Consider the following 20,223-nt stretch of genomic DNA (forward strand, 5'->3'; position numbering starts at 1 on the left):
TTTTCCTCAAATAATGTGGATCTATGTTCCACAGAAAAATCCTCGAATAACTGAAGCTGCAAATGCTGAATTGCAAATGTGGGGGTCGATTGCAAAAAACTTGTGTTTATTTTTGGTTATTTATTTCAAGGGCCATAAGTTATGTATCAGTACTACTATGATTTTTTGTTTTTCCCCTTTTTCCTTGAATGTAGCATTTGTTTTGTGCATATCTACATGCATGAGTGAAGTATGGTGCTTTATTTGTTTATTTACTTTTGTATTGCTTGTATCATAGGTGGTCATTTTCCTTGGAATTGAAAAGTTACGAACAGTTCTAATCAAAGAACAATTAAGTTGCTGAACTTCAAAAATAAAGCTAAACATAATGTGTGTGTACTTACCCTTCAGCTAAAGAAACCATGTTTTTAAACAGTGTATTTCTGTGTCAGTTTGAATAACCACTGAACTCATTTGTTAATAAACATTGCTCAGTCACCATGCTGTGTTCTTCTTCTTCTTCTTCTTCTTTCTCTGCATCTTTTCCCACTTCTGTGTGGGGTCGATGTTTCTGACAACTTTCCTCCACCTGGCTCAGTCAAACACATTGTCACCATGCTGTGTTGTGGTGATGCAACTCTGCTTGCAATTGCTGTGGAAAAACTAGAAAAAACATCTTGGCCAGGTGACTTGGGGCCCTGTTTAGGCGACATTTTGCGATTGAAATAAGTAATCTTTTGACTCGCTGTACTTTTTCAGTAGATAAAACCTATTGAGTCCTGGGATTGTTTATTGATCATATTAGGCTCAAAACTTTGGTTTGCTTACATTTTAAAGCTTGATAGTAAGTACACTAGAGGAGCTGGTATCATGGGCATTGGAAAAAGCAAAGCATAACACCATTTAGCTGATCATCAGTTTAGAAAAAGTTTGTGAAGTTTTGTCAGTTAGATCATTGCTTCTTGATACCTAAAAGGTTATCACAGTACAGTACTCGTATGTCAGTTGTCGAGTCATCCTACTGTTAATCCTTACCTAAATTTATTTTTATTTTATTTATTTTTTGTTGTTCTTTGTAAGCTTTTTTGTTATGCTAGAACTTTCAGCTGACTTTCTGGAAAGTGCCTCTGCATTTTCACCTGTACTATTACTGTGTAACTTGACTTTTCTAGACTTGTAGGGCCTTTCTGAAGGATTTCTCCTCAAACAAAATGTCTAAAATGAATCTGTAGCGGTATCAGTAGTTTGTCACGCATGGTAAACTGTTAGGGCCACCAGATTTTGGAACTTTTTCTACTGCTTATGAACAAGCTGTGTGGGAGTTACAGAAGGGTATATAAAATCTTTTAGACTACTGTACCATAAAGCCCTTATGTATTTTGTCATTTTCGGGTATCTTGCATGTCCAGAATTCTAGCCTTTGCGGCTTTGCCACTTGATTTTGAAGTTTATTCAGATTCCATATAAATTGTAGTAAAAGTAGATTGTGTGGTTTATAGTAACAAGGTATAACTTTTAAAGCTGATTGCCCCTAATCGACAGCAAATGGGAAGTGCATTATTCCTCTTGAAGCTTTCAGTTGCTGAGTTGCTGTCTTGACTTTTGATTTTCTGTGTATTCATTGTAATAAGCATTTATATAGAGCAATGAAAAATGTTTGTGTAGCAATATGGTTTGATCTCTCGGACGTTTTGATTTTACGTTTCTTGGACGTTTGATTTAATGTTTGTAGTTGCTCTCTCTCTCTCTCTCTCTCTCTCTCTCTCTCTCTCTCTCTCTCTCTCTCTCTCTCTCTCTCTCTCTCTCTCTCTCTCTCTCTCTCTCTCTCTCATTGGTGAAGTGATGTCTTTCTTGATTGCATACAAGGAGTTTTGTACCTTCACATATTTGATCAACTGGGATTGGGCTCATTTTTGTTTATGTAAGGTTTGCGCTGAAGTTCTGTTTGCAGTCTTGCAGTATAGCGAAAGGTGTGAACAGGAGACAATCTAACTGTACTAAATATTGCAGAATATAAAAAAGTTCCTTTTTTTAGTATTGCTCTGTATTGTAGACTCTGTATGAAACGAGGTTATTTAAAATCGTGGAAATGTTTTGAACCACAGTACAGTCCTTAGTTTGGGCATCATTCTAAATCAAGGTTGTGCTCTTTGCAGTGGGCGAGCCGTTCAACGTGGGGCACAGGTGGTGACCAGCAAGATCCGGAGGGGCTCCTGGGGCTGCAGGAATCACAAGGGGTTGTGACGGGCTCCCAAGGTCTTTACCCGGACCACCAAACCCTCAGGGGCTCTTTTCACGGCTCCCAATCTGTCTACAGTTGTCCGTACTGCCCCTATACCTCCCGCCTTAGCTCCAATTTGCGGAGGCACATACGCACGCACACGGGGGAGATGCCTTATTCGTGTACAAAGTGTAGTTTTCGGTGCAAGGATGCCAGTTCCATGAAACGGCACCAGACCACCCACAATAAGCGGGGGTTTCACGCCCCAAAGAACGCCGTTCATTGACCGACGTAGTTTTGCGACGATTGTGCGGCCTCGCGCAGTGCAGTAGGTGGACCAACCCTTCTCTCCCTAGTTAGACTTCTTTTCTCTCATGTGTTGAAAGAAAAACTGGAGTGTTCACGCTTATAAACAGATCACTTGTATTTGTATGATGTTTGCTTGTTTATGTTCCTCCCATAATCCTGTTGATGCTTCAGGGTCTTATTTATTGAAAATTATCTTAATTTACTACTGCTGCAAGAAGCATCTAGGTACAATCACATTACTTAATACTTGCATCTCTTTATGAAATATATTGTTCAGATCCTGTATATTTCGTGCATTAATTAGTTTGAGAAATTGCATTTAAAATATGAAAAGTAGAATCAGTTAATACAAGTAAAAATAAAATTGCAAGAAAATTCCTGTTTCTATGCAGGTTTTTCAAGTATTTTGTCCGAATCATTGTGAAATATTTCATTATATGTTTAGATATGAACAGGCCTACCAACCGTGGAATCAGGGTATATTCCGTATAAAGAGCTTAGTGTTAATGTTGTTCTGTGCAACTAAAACATAAGTGGGTAGAGTTTGGCATATCTAATGTTATCAGAATATCATCTGCTTAAAGATCTTTCTGCTAAAAGAAAAAAGTGTTATTTTATGTTAGCAAATCAGATATACAGTACTGTAATTATAAAAAATATTATATAATTTATAACTTCCTACTATTCGCTCAATACAGTTTGTGTGACTGAAGAGTGATGAAATGCATTGAAGTATCGAGTTCAGTCGACATGACTGCAGCGCCGAATGTTGAGTAGACCAGTTTCGATACACGATAACTTCTAATTCTTGCATACTGCCAATTTTCTTTATAATAGGGAATATTTGATATGTGACATTGAATTGAAGTAGAATATTTTCACAGATATGAAGGAGAATTTGGATATATCAAATAAGAAAATTTGGAGTGTTGTTTGTACAGATGAATGGCATAGGATGAATGGTGACTGGTAAGGACTGTAGTGGGGGTTACGCTAAATATCAGGGTAGTGTAACTTCTGTTGAATGTATGGAACAGACGTAATTTACTGTTTTTTTTTCTTTATGTTCGAAAGGATTTGCTGACTTATCTCTTGACGTTGTTCTTAGAGGAACAAATTCCTTGTCATCTTTTGGGGTCACTTTCCTCAAGTTTTTGATAGAAAAGGAATATGTGAAGCGAATGAACTTTATAACTGAAGTAGTCCGATATATGATTCAATCCCAACATTGTTCTCTAAAAAGGCTTCTAACTCGAAGTTTGCAAACACTATGCGGCAGTAGAGTTTGCACCTGCTTGTAACTTCGTCTAGACATTGTTGTCCTTTGTACCCTCACTTTTCATGAGTAGAGAAGCATATCTGCTGTAGTTGGAAAGGGGCCTAAGGGAAAACAGATTGATGACTAGTTTCTGTCTCTTGGTACGTTTTTTTGTGCTTTGTCCGTCGTCTTCCGTAGAGTGTTCATACCTGCGTGTCATTCAGGTGACGCTGAATTATGTAACAGCATTTTAGGGCATTGTAATAGCTGTAAGAGGCAGGCATTGAAGGCAAAATCATATTTTACAAAGAAACATTCTTCCCCCCTTTCCCTTCCAAACAGTTTTAATATATGCATGATCTACACACTGATGTGGATATATCATTTGTGTGTGTGTGTCAGGAAAAAAGTTCAGAATCATAATGTGTAAGAAGAATTTCTGCTTTCTGCAAAATTAGTCCTTGCTTCCATTTTTTTTTCAATTGCTTCTCCTTCTGAGGGTTTTTCTTCAGGCATAATTTTATTGAAAAATATACTCAGTCTTGCTAAGTGATTATGGGTTGAATAAAAATTTCTCTACTGCAACTACAGATTGTAAGAAGGATTTCATCAAAAAGTTTTCTGCAATGCATTGTGTGAGTAGTGGAAAGGTTAAAGATGTTAGTTGTGATGTGAGGAATCTTTAATGTTTGCAAATGATTGTTCTATCTGTAATTTTACATGGTGTGAACTTTACCCAGTACTGTATAATGATTAGCACTGATTTATTTAAAGTGGCAGGTGATGGTGATGGATGTATTTGGTAAATGCCAGTGAAATTTTTTTGTATCATTATAAAGTAGTCCCTGTTACTTGCTTTCTTATAATTTGTGCCTCTGCACTGCTTCATTTCCATAATTCAGTCTTCACCTCGACTTCTTTTATGAGAATATACCTTAGAATCTGTACAACAAAAATTTGTTTTTACTCCTTGGTTTCTGTGTCATTAAGATTTGTTTTGAAATGAAGTAGTTTTCAAGAGGCCATCTTGAAGACTCACTTTTTAAACCTTGATATGCCAAGTGTACGGCCTAAGACTCCATGTATTATCCGGGTAGTGATGGTGTATGGGTTTCTTTGCAGTGGGCGGCGGCTCCCCAGGTGTACAGTGGGCGGGTGTTGGGTGGGCGGCCGGTCGTTTGCCCTATCTGTGGCCGCACTATCAGCCGCAGTGATCACCTCAAGACGCATCTGCGCACGCACACTGGGGAGAAGCCTTACGCCTGCTCGCGATGCCCTTACAGGTCGTCGGACAGTAGCAACCTGATGAAACACATCAAAAAGCACCACCATCCTCTCTAAGTGTCAATACTCGAGAGAGAAAAGCGTTTTCCCTGCAGTCTTTCTGTTATCCATGTACGTAAGAGGGTCACCTTGTTTACGCCTTGAGGGTTTGAGGAGAGAACTTTAAAGGTGTTTTCTGTTTGGGAATGGCTTTCGTTCAGAAGTTGTCAGCGTTACCGCAGATGTTCTCAGTTCTGTCTCTAGTTTGTGTGCTCGTTATTTTTTTTAACTTTAGTTCCTCTCTGGCGTAAATCTCTGTGTTCTCTTGTCTCAGTTTGCTTATGCAGTTGTAAGTGTGAGATGATTTTGATTTAGATTGAGCATGTACAGACTATTTGAATGTTTGCTTTTCAAAAACAAAAAATTATATTAGGGATGATCTTCTGATTAATGCATGAATTTCACATTGATCTATAGTTATATACCAGAACTTAATAACTATAGCAAAACGGTGAGTTTTGTTGTAGCATTTTTGCTATTGCAAGGCACTTGAAAAGGCAGGTCATTATTGATAGCATGATAAAACAGAGGGACTTGGAATGTGCAAGAGGGCAGCCAGTTCAATTCTTTGTGTTTTATCGTCTCACGGGCCCCATCTTGGAATGCGGAGAATAACGGAGGGCTCTTCTTTGCAGTGGCAGCAGCACCCAGGGAGGAGCGGGAACAGCGGCCCTTCCGTCACGGTGAGCGGACTTAGCGTCCCTTGTCCTGTTTGTGGGAAAGTCATAAGTCGGCGCGACAACCTCAGAGTTCACATGCGCACGCATACCGGGGAGAAGCCCTACCCCTGCCCCCACTGCCCTCATCGCAGTAAAACGGGTGGAAACCTCCGCAAGCACATACGCTCGATTCACGGCGTCGATCCAACGGACACTTTGGGACTAGCGGCTCCGAGTGCATCGCACTGATTTTGTCTGGGTTCCTGGATTGCTCTGCTGTTGTGTTTGCTCGTAGGCAAGTTGGGATTGGTTCCTCGTGCTGGAAAAGACTGCTGCTTATTGTCTACAGTTTCTTTGGAGGGAAATGTTTATCTAGGGCCCTTATGTACTTAGTTACAGTATTCAGAAACGTTTTAGAATGATATATTCAAGTAAGAGTAAATACTCTATAACCAGTTTCATGATTCCTGCTGCTAGTGCTTTTGGTATTGGAGACGTGAGCAAAGTCCTAGTCTTATTGTTAATCCTACTTCAACTACTACTACTCCTTTGAAGTTCTAGTCAGAGTAACAGAGGGTCTCTTTGCAGTGGCAACATGTTGAAGAGGGAAGAATTTGCAGCAGCAGTGTTGGTGGAGGTTATGAATCGGGCTCCAGTAGCGGAGAAAACCCTCGCAACGGTGGACTCGGCATCGCGTGTCCCATTTGCGGCAAAGTGATCAGTCGTCGTGACAACCTGCCCGCCCACATGCGAACCCACACGGGAGAAAAGCCCTACCGCTGTCCTCACTGCCCACACCGCAGCAGCGAACGGGGAAACCTCCGAAAGCACGTCCGCTGCGTGCACGGGACCGAGCCGGACGCAGCGGCTCTCCCCCGCGGACCGAGACTGGACGACGGCTTTGGACCGAATTGGCCAAATATTTTGTAATATATTCTAGTCTTGACTTGCTACCTGAGGCTTTTTTTTAAGGTACTGTGCCGTTGAAGAGCATTTTTTTTTTGCATTAGTGAGGTGATGCAGTGTAAATAGAATGAGATTTCTTACTACTGTCATGTATTTTGAGTAAGTGTTGGTCCAAAGGAGTGTTTTGATATTTACATAATGGTACTGCAGTATCCTTTAAGAGGTGTGTGTTGCAGTTTGATAAACAGTTCCCTCTATTTTTAGTTCGCTCCGTATGATGGCCTTGGCGAGTAGAAGTTTAATAGAAGTACAGTATTTATATGTGCCTAAAGGTATCGAAACTTTAAGAAAGTGGCACAAAAGGGTTTGCTGTTAAAGAAATCAGGTTTATTTTTTATGCATTCAAGATTGCCCAGCACTGCAATGAAATCTGTAAAGTGCTATGAAGAATTGGTTTTAGAAGTCTTAAAAATTGGGGTATGTGATTACCCATGCGGCACAAGTACACGTAATGTGCTTATGGTCAGGTGTGATTAATAAAGAAAATATACATTTGAACGGTTGTTGGCAAAGTAAAGCTTTCTTTTGTTGATTGGAAACAGCAAGGTGGTACAGTGATGTGCTGTTGAAGTATAAAAGGAAACATACTTAATGCCTATGTATGATGCCTTCCTTTTGTGTAATTAATTCCCAAAGTGTGTTGATTTAAAAGCTGTGTTCCGAGGTTCTGTTTTGTACATTATAATGGTGCATGTTTGTGTTTCTCTAATTAGGAATGCCCTTACTGCAATGGGTTCTGTTTTAAAGTTACCGTACCAAGAACACTTTTGTTCAGATATGAGTTATATATCCTAAAGGTAGACACAGAGGTGCAAGTTAAATTATTTTTTGTAGCTATGGTACATCATTTTATCCACTTTTTGTTCACAGAAGGTATTTTAGGTCCAAGTCTGTACACTTTTTGGACTTGTGTTGTTTCATATTTGTGGCCCACACACTAACAAAGTATGCATGAGAAATGTACTGCCACAAATTACAAACATTGGGTGCCAGATGATAAACTTATTAAGAACCATCAAAGACTGTGAATTGTGTTTAGCCATTTGCATAAAGGGCATAGTTTCATACTCAATAGTTTTTATTCTGTAAAATTTTTTGATCAATTGTATATGCAGTACTACTGTTCAGGATTGCCCTAGATTTTGGTTTCAAAACTAATTTGTTCCACTGTAACTCTGAGGTTGAATTTAAATTTAGTATTTTCTTTTGTTATTTTGAAAATTGAGATATGTTGGATTTTGTTTATCTTTTAATTGAAAGGGACAAAAGGATGTGAGGCCTTGAGATCATTGTTATTGCAAAGGATTTAGTTGAAAGTTTTTCAGGTAACTGAACTTGTCATTGAACATTTTCCCATTTTCAATACACTACAGCAAAGTACAGTTGTTCATCTGCAAGGCAACACCAAAACCAGCATTACAGTATACAAAGAAAATTTACAGCAAGTTACAGAAGAAGAACACAAATCAGTCAATGCTTGATTGGCCACAAGCTAAACCCCTTACCCCTCTCCCCCCTTCACAAGATTCTGTGAAGTCTGCTGTTATATTCTTTCAAAAATAACAAATTCTGTATTGAGAACAGCAACTTCATTTTTTGTAATATAGCCCTTCAGCATTTTTGAGAAAGGTTGTAAATATTTATGGCATTTGTTTGTACCATACAGGATATAAAATATGTATATATATACTGTACAGTATATGTTTGTAAATTCATCCTTGTGTATTTATGAAAGTGATTGAAAATACTGGTCAGTAAATTAATGTTTTAAGTGTTTTTCATTATCCTCCAGTGCTAGTTTTTGGAGAAATACTTCAGCAGTAAATCGTAATACAAGTAGATTTAGCAATGCAATATAACATATTGAGTTGTAGCCATTTTTGATTAATTTTTGCAACAGAGCTTATCGTAATGCAACCAGATAATAGCAAGGTATTTTGGAAGGCGTTAAGGATCGTAATTGGGATCACAGAATGAATTAAAAATATGAAGAATAATGACTAAATATCCATCTAATATTTGATGATAGTACAGGCAGTCCCAGTTATTGGCGGCCTCGGTTATCAGCAATCCGGTTTTACAGCACTGACCGATACCCACCTAACAGAGGCACCAACCAATACCCACCTAACAGAGGTGGTGATCCTTGCTTATTGGCACCAATATTCGTTGATTTCCGGTTATAGCTGATTTTCGGTTATCGTCATGCCGTGGGAGCCGAACCCCCGCTGATAACCAGTGACTGCCTGTATTTTACTAAAAGCCTAATTGTATGAAAGGAGAGAGATTTATGTTGGTTGTGGCCCTGTTGCAATAAAGGTGCAGAAACACTGCTTTTGGCATGCGAAAGTTACCAGTGAAAATCACCTACAATATGTAATGAAGTAAAATGCATAAATGAATGTGTATTACATACATAAAACAAACGCATGTTTTGTAGTATTTTGTAAAAGGTAGCTTTGAAAGTTGAATACAGACACCACCCTACTTACAAGCATTCAACTCACGAACATTCAGAGATACAACAAATGGGACCTTAGATTAAAATTGTGTTCAGAGCATTCCCCTTTGCCATCCGTAAGTTCAGATTTTGTTTTGAGCACCTATTCTCTACATATTGTACTGTATGTACTCTGTATTGTGTGTTAGGATGAAAAAACTTAGGGTACTGTATTGATTTGATATCATAGTATACTTGAATAGGCATGAAGAGTACAGCAACCACCTTACAAACAATTCAGTATACAAATGGCAGTGCAGAATGTAACTCCTTTGTAAGTAGGGTGCTCCTTTGGTATTTTGTTTTGGGGGATCATGTGATATGGAGTGGCTGTTCTTAATCCTTGGATTGCCCAGGATGTATTTCATTCCTTTTATGGCCAGGCTTTGGAATTTTTGTCTTGCTCTGTGTTTGATTACTCTTAAACCCTTCCCCATAAAAAAGGCAGTTCTCTGTCTGTGATTAAACCTCTCTCTCCTGCATACCGTTATTGTTATTATTCAGAAGGTGAACCATAATCATATGTAATAAGTCTACAGGGCAGCCATTGACTTAAAATTCAAGCTTCCAAAGAATGTGATGTCATTTGAAGAAGTAACAAAAGGTAATAGGAAATATAGAAAGAAAATATCAGTTATTAGAAAAGAAAAGAAAAAAAATAAACTAACAAATTAATAAATAAATAGATAAAAAGCTAAGTAAATTATAAAAGGAGAATTGCTTTTGGGTAAAAATGCGTTGCATCTTCGCTTGAACTGGAACTTCTGAAGTTCCAGTTGCATAACATCCTCAAGAAGACTGTTCTATAGTCCAACAGTGTGAAAAATAAAAGACCCCTGGAACTAGAAAGTTTGACAGTGAGCCAGAAACATAGCTCTTGGCAGGAAAAAGATGATTGGTGATCAATTGTGAATGTGAAAGATCTCTGTTGAAATACAATTTGTGAATAATTGACAAGCAAGAGACCGTCCATTGGTGGTCAGAGTTGTAACTGCTAATATTAGGAAACAGAGGCCTACCACCTTGAACCACTCTGTCCAAAAGAGATAGATCTCTGGCAGAAGCAGAGATCCACACTGGAGAACAGTATTCTAGTAAAGGAAGGACAAATGACCTAATACAAGTTGCATTGATGTTTATCACTGTTACAAATATTTGAGGCCTTACATACAATACTGACCTTCCGTCAGGCATTTGCTGACACTTTCATTTGATATTTCCCAAAAGTAAGATGAGTCAAAAGTTGCACCAAGTATAGTTAAGGTTCACATTCATTTAGCAGAGTCAAATCCACCTGAGGGGGAGGCTGGGTTAGAAAATCAGTGTGAGACCTTCTAATTAAGTGTTCTCGTTTTACTTGTGTTCAGCCTTATACCCCACTGACTACAGTACACCATTCACTAATCTACACCATGTCATAATTGAGACTAAGGGCAGATTCATTTCCTTAGGTTATCAGTAACTGTTCAACCCTAGGAGTTGAGTGTGTAGTTCTCGGTGGTTGCAAGGAGTGGAATATTTATCCATAGAATGAATCGGTTTCATTTCTCTCCCATCTAAAAACATACTTATTGTTCCCAAAGTAGCATATCAGTTTAGTCATCAGTTACCCAGGAAATAAGTGGAAATATATGTTCTCCCTTTAACTTAAGTTAGAATTTATCAGAGTATACATGAACTGGATCATTCTTATGTTAAACATTCTTCATTGAGCCTTAAATGAAGGACAAGTCTCTGGCAAATGCTGGTTAATCATACGAAGCACAGGTTGGAACCAATAAGTCATTGACTTGATTTAACCTGTTTGTGATATGTGTGCGATAAGTTGCCGACATGTTTATGGTATGTTTCCCTACATTGTGGATGCACCAGAAGCGTCATAATTAATGAGATACATGGGGTAACGCCACCAGTGAGTGCATCTCACAGTGTGTGCTGCAGGCATTACCAAAGGTTGTTTGGAGAATACCCTTGCCCTGTATCTGCATCCACTCTTTATCCTTTTACATCCTCCTTCCATCTAGCCATCCAATCACTCCAACTCCCTCTTTTCACGGTCTTAAGTGTTAGATGTCTGAAAGTGCTCCAGAAGTTTTAGAAGTTCAGTACAGCAGTGCTAATAAAAGGCAATTTTCTTAAAACTTCCTTTTTATTTTCCTAAATTGAGGTGTATGTTGGAGGTACAGTACGTAGCCCAGTAGCAGCTAGTCAAAACGCAAGGGGAGGGTTGGAGGAACGTGCAGTGCAACACCTCTCATTGAAACAGGTGCCTCTCTTTTCAGTGCGCGAGCGGAAGCGTGATCGATGGGTCTGGTGGGGCTGCACTTGGTCTTTCCTCCACCTCCACCAACAGCCAGCACCATTGTCCCTCCGACCAGCACCTCCCTACGCTGGACGCCGCATCCCAGTGGAGTCAGTCCCTGCCCTCCTCCTCCCAAAGTCACGAATTTCCTCGAGTGTACAAGTGCCCCTATTGTCAGCACGTGACCCAAAAGAAGTTCAACTTGATCAAACACATTCGCACCCATACGGGAGAAAGACCCTTCCATTGCACCTTGTGCTTATATTCTACGGGAGATCCCAGCAACTTGAAGAGTCACTTGAGATTCAAACACAAAATTGCTCCCGAGTCTTTGACGCACAACCTTCCTTAGTTGTTCCTAAAATATGTACCGTAAATTGATAGTAGGTCCTTGACTTACAACGGAGGATCCTTTCCAGCTCTGCGCTGTAAGTTGATTTCCGCCGAAGTCAGTGTTTCGTCGTTATCGGCGCTTATGGCACCATAACTTGATGTTTGGCACCGTAACTTGATGTTGCATCAAGTTACAGCACCATAAGTGCCGTTAACTTGATGCCTATTCTTGTTGTTAGCGCCGCTACATCAAGTTACGGCGCTGAAATTTCACATAAGATCGAATCTCCAGTAAGTTGTTGTCGCCATGAGTAGGTGACACACTGTATATTCATTGATTTTAAGTGAAACTATTTGGAAGAAAGAATCTTCTAACGTCATTGTTTAAGTCTTACATTTTCCCCATGCTGATGTGAAGGCAGTCACATGTACACCATAGCCAAGTCACATTTTTCCTTCTAGAAATGTAAATACTGTTAGCTAATGTTCGAGCAGCCTGAATTGATTTTGTTGTAGTTTACTCCTGTGAGTAAGGGTTATAATCAGAAAATAAAAAGAAGAATGAATTTGGAAACTTGAAAGTAACAAATTTTGAAGCACCACAGTACTTCTCTCCTATAGCCAATGTGTTTGTCATACATTATCAATTAGTGGAATCTTTTGTAAGAGAAGTAAAGCTGAAATTTGCATAGGAAGCAATTCTGTTGTCTCAGAAATTGTTGGTTGGGATTGGTAGGGCTTGGGAATTCAGAAGTGCAACTCCCATGATTGAAAGGGCACCTCTCTTTTTCAGTGCGGGAGCAGAAGTGCGATCGATGGTGGATCTGGGGCTGCACTGGGTATTCCTTCCACATACGTTCAACACTTTCCTTCAGACCAGCACCTGGCTAGCTTGGAGGCTTCTCGGTGGAGCCAATCTGTGCCCTCTCAAAGTCTCAAATCTCCTCAAGTTCATAAGTGCTCCTACTGTCCGCACATTACCAGAAAGAAGTTCGATTTGGTCAAACACATTCGGACGCACACGGGAGAAAGGCCTTACCATTGCAGCCTGTGCCCCTATTCTTCTGGTGACCCTAGTAATCTGAAGAGTCATATGAAGTTTAAGCATAAGATGACGTTTGATAATCAGACCTAAAGCTCTTCTTGACAGCAACAAAAATGGAATATACTTTAAGGTGAAGTTTCTGGTAATTGAGAAAATCCTTTTTGTGTGTGTGTGTGTGTGTCTGTGTGTAAATATTTCAGGAGACACTTGTTATTTTTTATGTACGTAGTGCCTTTTAAGTACCACAGAAGTGATAGCTTTATTTATTTTCGCTTATTACCGAGTTACTTTTATTGAGAAAGGATACGAATAGTTTTTTTAATATTTAATGGGTATATGTATCACAAGGTGGTCACATTTTTAGGTTCTCATAGGTCATGCTTGAAGGACTGGGTCGTGGATCAGGGTTAAGCGAAAGAAATTGGGTTGGTTGGTAGCAAGAGACTTAAGAAAATGGATAATGGAAAAGGTAGAAAGCATTGGAGCAGGAAAGGGCCAACAGAACTGTCTTCAATGTACTGCATCTCATGGAAGTCATCCTGTCCTGTCTTCAAATTGGTCACAGTTGTTTACTCATGGATGTTTTGTTAATGGCCCACTCGACTTACCTGCTGCATGGTGAGAATACCTGTTTGCAGAGAATACAGGTCACTTAACAGCTAAACATTTTATTGAATATCCAAACTTAATCAGCTGCAAATGTTGAGTTTTGGAAACATCATTCAAGAAATTTTGTCAGAATCTTTATCTTTTTGACTTGCCTGGTTTTCAGTTATGTAAGAAAACCCAGCTTATTAAAGATCCAAATTGTATGATTGAAGCAAAATAGCATGGGCTAGCCTAAAGAGTCCACTGTGGTGATTGAACTACATAGTAATGATTTACTGTGCAAAGTTCATTGGAAAGGGTACTCCCTGTTTGGGAAATACTGATGAAACTACCGTAGTTGCTTTTTTCTGTAATTTATGCCTGTGAACACAGGATACCACCTTAATATAATAAAAAGCAAGCTAATGTACCAACACACCCATTATTTGAAGAAATTTTAGCTCTGATGAATATTTATCTTGATAATCATATAGCAGATCTCCTGTTTTAAAAATAAAATGCGTTGTTAGCTGGTAAATGACCTTTTGTACCCTTGCCGAGGGCCGTGTTATCTTTAAAAATGTACTGTAAAATCATGGCATTTGGAGTTTGGGGGTGGGGGTGGGGGGGGGACCACATAGTGCAACTCCTGTCATTGAATGGGCACACTTCTCTTTTCAGTGCACGAGCAGAAGTGTGGTCGATGTGTCAGGAGCTGCACTTGGTCTTTCCTCCACCTCCACTTCCTCCGACCAGCGCCTCCCTACCCTAGATGCAGTGTCCCAGTGGAATCAGTCCCTTCAGTCCCTGCCCTCCTCCCAAAGTCACGAGATTCCTCGTGTTTTCAAGTGTCCCTATTGCCAGCACGTGACTCGAAAGAAGTTCAACTTGATCATACACATTCGGACCCATACGGGGGAAAGACCCTATCATTGCACTGTGTGTTCGTATTCTACCGGTGACCCTAGTAATATAAAGAGCCACATGCGGTTTAAGCACAAATTGGCTCCCGATTCTCAGGCATACAGTCTTCCTTAATGGCTTGGAAAAAAGCACTTAAAAATCTGCATAAATTGATAAAGAAGAATCCAAGGAGACCATTCATTTTCTAAGCAAGCACCCACGGAATAGACTCCTTTGATAAAAGGAGAACATTGCAAAGAGAAGTTTATATAGTTACATAACAAACGGGTTGAGAGCATCAGGAAGGTCCTGGGAATGAAATTCGATGTTTTTGCAGAGCTGTTTCAACCTCCCAAACTTATGATCATCAACATTTGTAATTGCCAGTCAGATGGTCAAGTTGAAGTAAAGGATGGCAGCCCGTGATGCGACAGATTGTCATTTCATCAGAGTGTAGACGCTGGCATTATGTAAAACGAGGAACACTTAATTGCTAGAGGTTCAGGTACTAAGGGTGACAGTGGGAATGGAAGTTCTCTCTTGAAATATACCTATGGAAGGTGACTGAAATGGGTATACTGTATTGTGATGATGGCCTTCAGTCATAATTACAAGAATAGAGGCCTTGGGCGAACCTTAGGATTTGAAAAAAAACACTCTGACTACTTTATTTGTGGACATGACCCTTTTAGTGTGTGGATGTTTAGTGACTTTGAACACAGATGTCAAAATATGGAAAGGTATTATATCTCAAATTAAATTTTGAGCTCTTTCGATGTATGTGTACTTTTTTAGTTAAATGTTTGATTACTGGTAAAAGAAAGATTGTGAAGTACAGTACAGTGGTTTTGTAACATACTGATCTGAATAAAGTTGTGAAGATATGTTGGGTTTTCTCCACCCTCCTCATTTTTTTTTTTTTTTTTTTTGAGTGATCAATGATTTATTGGTTGTAAGATATCAAGAAAAAAGAGGATTATTTAACTGTGCAAAGGTTCTCATTTGACCGAGCTTAAAGAAAAGTTTGGTTCTTGGTTATAGCTACATTATACAAACATTTTTAAACTGAGAAGTTAAGAATATTGTAGTTTATACCAGCAGTTATATAAATTGTGCAAGTTAAAAGCACTGTAATTTATATCAGTACAGTAGTTAAGTCAAATATGTTGCTTGAAGACAAGAAATATAGCTGATTACAGACAGTTCCAAGAAGCAGCAAGGGTTACAGTGAACTGACAGGGGAAAGTAAGTCAACTATTGCCCCATCTTCACAAACATTTTTATGCAAGATACTCCCTCTCCTGGGTTACATTTTTAATGAGTTCCTTCAACTTTTGTCTGTCAGTAACTGCTTTACATGCTAAAACCATCCCTAAGTTACTGGAATATCCAAAAATGCGTATTATTATTTTCAACAGAAGCAACTACTGTAACTCCATTTCACCCTATCAGAACAGCTTTATTGTGCAGCAACCTGTGTATCATAGTAACAAAGACAGTAGGTACTTTCAGTGAATAGATGCACGTAGGTCGTATAGTTTTGCTTGTTTTACCGAAAAGGTTAAGAGAGATTGCTCTACTACTCTGTACTTTGTGTAACTTCTACATCATATCTTTCAATTGTCACCTGGTCAGTACTTGATGATTCTTAGTCCACGTCATCTTTTTTGAGATGGTATTTGAGATTTTGTTGTCTGGAGACTGAAGTTGGCTTTAAATTAGTGGTTTCTGTTCATGAAATTGGTAAGGCTACAACAAGTATGGAGATCTTCCTGCATTCTGTGGTTCCTGTTGCTTAATGGGATTGTCAGTGCCAGTGCCTGTTCTTGGCCTCAAATTCTGTACATCGTTGCTTCATTTAGGGTAACAGTCAGTTCCAGTTACAAGGTGAAACTGTTTGCCTGGAGTTGTTGTGTCCCTGCCACCCTCACATAGATTGAAAATATTGTGCTATTCGAACAATTGTCCCCCTGATTTATTGCTTGCCATCATTATCCTCAGCAGGGAACCTTGAAACCAAGACCGTTAATTTATGCTCACATAAATGTAGGAAAGCCTGTATTGTTCTTAATTTTTATTTGTCATTTATAGTTATAAGAAGAAACAACAGAATTTCATTCAGTAGTTTCTAGTTCAATTTGTTAGTTTTCAAAAGAGTTTTTGGAAAAAGTTGACTGCAACAGTGAATTGTAACCTAATTTTTATTTTTATAAAAAAAAAATATCTTTTGAGCTATTTTCAAAACAAAATATAATGGGATTTTGGTGCAGATATTAATATTTATGTGCCGTTTTTAAAAAAACTCGATGCTTAATTCATTTTTAATGCATTGCAGTCTAATCTTTCAAGTTTGTTTCACCTCTGGAGTTTTGCCTATGGGTGTTCTCTTAGTGAAGTCTGAGTTGTAATGGTTTTGAATATTTTTTATCCACTGTGTTGGTGTTTTAATTTCTGATGTTCCGAGATATAGGTCATATCTCTGGAACCGTGGACTTGATATCTTTCTGAGTTGCTTTTTGGAGTGAAAAAAAAAGAATATTTTTTTTGTTGACAACATAGATCTGGGGAAATTAGGTTTTGACTTTGCCGTTCTTTCTCACATTTTTGTTTTTTTCCATCTAAAATACTTTCATGCATGAGTTACTCTGAGGCAGCTGGTGAAAAATTAAGCAAAATCTAGATAGAGGAATTTTTCATGAAATGAGAACATTTTGAATTAGAACATAAGGCAAAGGGGGAGCCATCACCGAAGTGTAATGGAGGCGTCTCTTTACAGCGGCGGCCGTGGACGGCGGAGGTCGGGCTGACTGGAGCCACGGACCACCCAAGTCACTCTCGCGAGTCTGGCGCACCTCAGACCGACTCTTCACGACCACGGGCAGCTGCCGTCTCCTCCTCCCTTGCTTCTCCAGTGCCCATCCGACCAACTGCGGTGGTTGGCCGCCCTTTAGGAAGCATCTCAGAGCCCCTCATGCCCCTCCCAATTCATTACTGCCAGTACTGCCAGTATTCATCCCCCAGCAAAGGCGACCTTAAGAAACACGTCAGGATCCACACTGGCGAGAAACCCTATAGCTGCCCTCACTGCGTCTATCGGTGCTCAGACTCCAGCGCCCTGAGCAAACACGTTCGGATCCACACGGGAGAAAAATCGCACGGCTGCCCCCACTGCCTTTACCGAACGCACAGCGCAGCCAGCCTTCAGAGTCACGTGCGCTCCACTCATCCTGGGTTGCCGCCTTGAGACTGAAAGTATGTCCTCAACTTCGTGAAGTATGTCTTCAAGCTTGTTGTCTCTTAGTTAGTTTTCTAGTGATCTCAAGGGTTGAGTTTTCAAGGGATATGTTAGAGGTCATGAGCAGAATTCAGATTGGGCTAGATGGAAACGTTCCATGTCTGTTGTTGTTAGGGTACGATTTCTTGACAGTAATTAGATGCTTGAGAACACTTTCACAAAGCCGACTGTTGTTGTAAATGGTTCTTATTATTTTGCAGTGGTTAAATTGACTTCATTGTTTTTAATGTGAAGGGTGACGTCGGCTCACAAGCACACACTAATAGCTGTCGTGTGTCTCTTTGCAGTATGTGCCTGAGCCAGGTGGATTTGCAATGCCAGGAGGAGCGGCCCCTCCAGGGGATGGAGTTTTGCGAATGCTTCACCACGGACCCCCAGCCGACGGCTTTCGCGTCGGCAAAGTGTTCACGTGCCACCAGTGCCAATATGCCACGAGAAAAAGTGCTGATTTGGTGAAGCACTTGCGCACCCACACGGGGGAACGGCCGTTCGCTTGTTCTCTGTGCAGTTACCGAGCTAGCGACAGGTCCACTCTTCGGAAACATATGTTTAGACATAAGTAAAGAGTTGTGTCTGCGTTTTTATAACTGATACAGAGAAGACAGTGTTTCATGATCCCTCTTGAATATGTCTCGTCCGATTTCAGGTTTGGTTACTCTGGGCTCAGACGATAGACCCTCTCCGAGGTCATTTCTATAAATTTCACATTCCCGTTTCTCTTTGCTCGGGTAATTCAAAGTGTTTTCGGTGGTCTTGGAAAAATGATGTTTTGGTGTCATGAGTTTTTCTCCAAGTTCTCTTTTTGGGGATGTGTACATAGTTGACAGTTATATAAAAGATAGAGCAGATTTTCTATCAGTGAGTGTTAGTTTTTCTAATGTTAATCAAATGGCCAAGACTTCCATGTCACATTGATGTATTGTACCTGGAATTATGTTATGATGGAGGTTGTTAGTAACATATTTGTTTAACAAAACTGTTATGAAGTTTTTGTGTTTTTTTTTTATTTCGAATATGAAGTAATTAGAGAAAATGCACAAAAATTGTTAAGTTTGTGTCCACCACAGATTTTTTGGGAATCAAGATCCTCGGTTATGTTTTATGATGTCCATTGAGTCCTCTCCTTTGTAACTTCAGATTGTTTGTAAGTTGAACAAAGTTAGCCTAGGCTTCCAGCATTGTGCAGAGTAAAGCTTTTTATCAAGGCAATTTGGTCCTTGTACATAAAATAAAGTTGGTAATAAGCAAAAATCTTTAATCTTCCCTTGGAAAAGTAGGAATGAAATGCATGATATAAAGTTGACATGTCCTGCATATCGTGAGGACACAGAAGTTTGTATCTTTGAAAATTTGTGAGTTGAAAGTTTAGAGGAATTTGTAGAGGAATACCTGTATGCTTAAATAAATATACGTTACAGGAGCATTCATTTGTGCTTGGAGTAGACCTCTTCAGCTGCATTTCAAAATCAGTCAACAGTTGGAGAGGTCTTCCACTGAAGTAAAAATGATTTACAGTATTTATGAATTTTGAAATACACAGGATAATTCAACATTATGGACGCATACTGGGAACTGGCTCTTTTTCTGTAAAAGTATTTTCAAGCCATCTTTTACCAAGGGAAACTATGTGACATTGCTCATTTGCCAGTGAGTCATCATTGTTGCTCCCTGTAGGCTTAGGTGAGTGCTAAAAATCTCAGAGAAATTCTTTGTTAGTGTTTTTTGATGCTCAGTTTAATTACATAAAAACAAGAATACGTTATTTTTCCTGTGTCCTGGCCTTGGAATTGCCATCTAGTTCACAAAAACAATTGTGGGCTTCTGCTTTCAAAAACTTAAGTTGTATACTTTTGATTCCTAACATTTATCAGATATGTCTCTTATCTAGTTGTACTTTTATCACAAAAAAATTATCCAAAATTGAATATTAAGAGAACTTCCTGCCGTTGCTGTTCTGTATTGTAGGCGACTTGAAATGTACTAAGCCTTCATTTCATGTACAGTAATAGTATAAAAAGATGTATAAAGAACATTACTCCTATTGAAAGGTAATTGTTTTCGAGGTTTTCAAAATGCTGCAGTGAACAGTACCAACGTCATACAAGAGTACTATCTCACTATGTAACAGAATGTGACCCCTTCCTGTGAATGATCACCTCAGTTGCAGTGAGGCGTCATCTTCTTCAGTTGCAACATTCCCTGTACTCAGCTCTGCAAGAAGTACGAAGATTGTGTCAAAAGAAATGGTTTGTCTAGGGACGCTGAATGGCGGTAGGCGAGTTTTGTTGTTAGCTCTATCAGCTTATTGGTTGCTGTTATAATTGGCTTTGGCTGCAGAGCATTAGAAGGGTCTGAATCTGTGAAGTTTCTGTCGTTTGTTTTCTGGACATACTGATTAAACTAAGAATACTGTATGTGTACCAGTGTTATCCTTGGACATGTTGAATAAACTAAGAATATGTGCAGGTTTTTTATTCATATCATGTGGGGCAAGGTTATGACTTTCAACTGAGAGTTGCAAGTTGCAACTTCAGTTTCATAA

General features: G+C 39.3%; 1 protein-coding gene across 24 annotated transcripts in view; it reads left to right on the forward strand.

Annotated features, from left to right (window-relative positions):
• The window catches only part of LOC136855886 (protein tramtrack, beta isoform-like), a 107,361-nt gene that overhangs the window by 48,947 nt on the left and 38,191 nt on the right, over window positions 1–20,223 (forward strand). The window contains exons 5-8 of one of the 24 annotated variants that reach the window (XR_010858162.1): window positions 2,136–2,528; window positions 4,890–5,162; window positions 5,726–6,044; window positions 6,338–8,486. The exons of 9 other annotated variants lie outside the window; for them this stretch is intronic. Coding sequence is in view for 12 of the 15 variants with exons in the window: in XM_067133306.1 (XP_066989407.1) it covers window positions 17,163–17,630 (468 nt within the window). In the remaining 3 variants the exon portion in view is untranslated. Of the gene's footprint in view, window positions 1–2,135; window positions 2,529–4,889; window positions 5,163–5,725; window positions 6,045–6,337; window positions 8,487–11,497; window positions 11,956–12,643; window positions 13,044–14,164; window positions 15,271–17,162; window positions 17,660–17,968; window positions 20,144–20,223 lie in introns of those variants that run through there. 14 more of the 24 variants (XR_010858164.1, XR_010858165.1, XM_067133306.1 and 11 more) reach the window with 14 other exon arrangements.

The sequence above is a fragment of the Macrobrachium rosenbergii genome, chromosome 33 (assembly GCF_040412425.1).
Source record: "Macrobrachium rosenbergii isolate ZJJX-2024 chromosome 33, ASM4041242v1, whole genome shotgun sequence".
Classification (NCBI taxonomy): Eukaryota; Metazoa; Arthropoda; class Malacostraca; order Decapoda; family Palaemonidae; genus Macrobrachium; species Macrobrachium rosenbergii.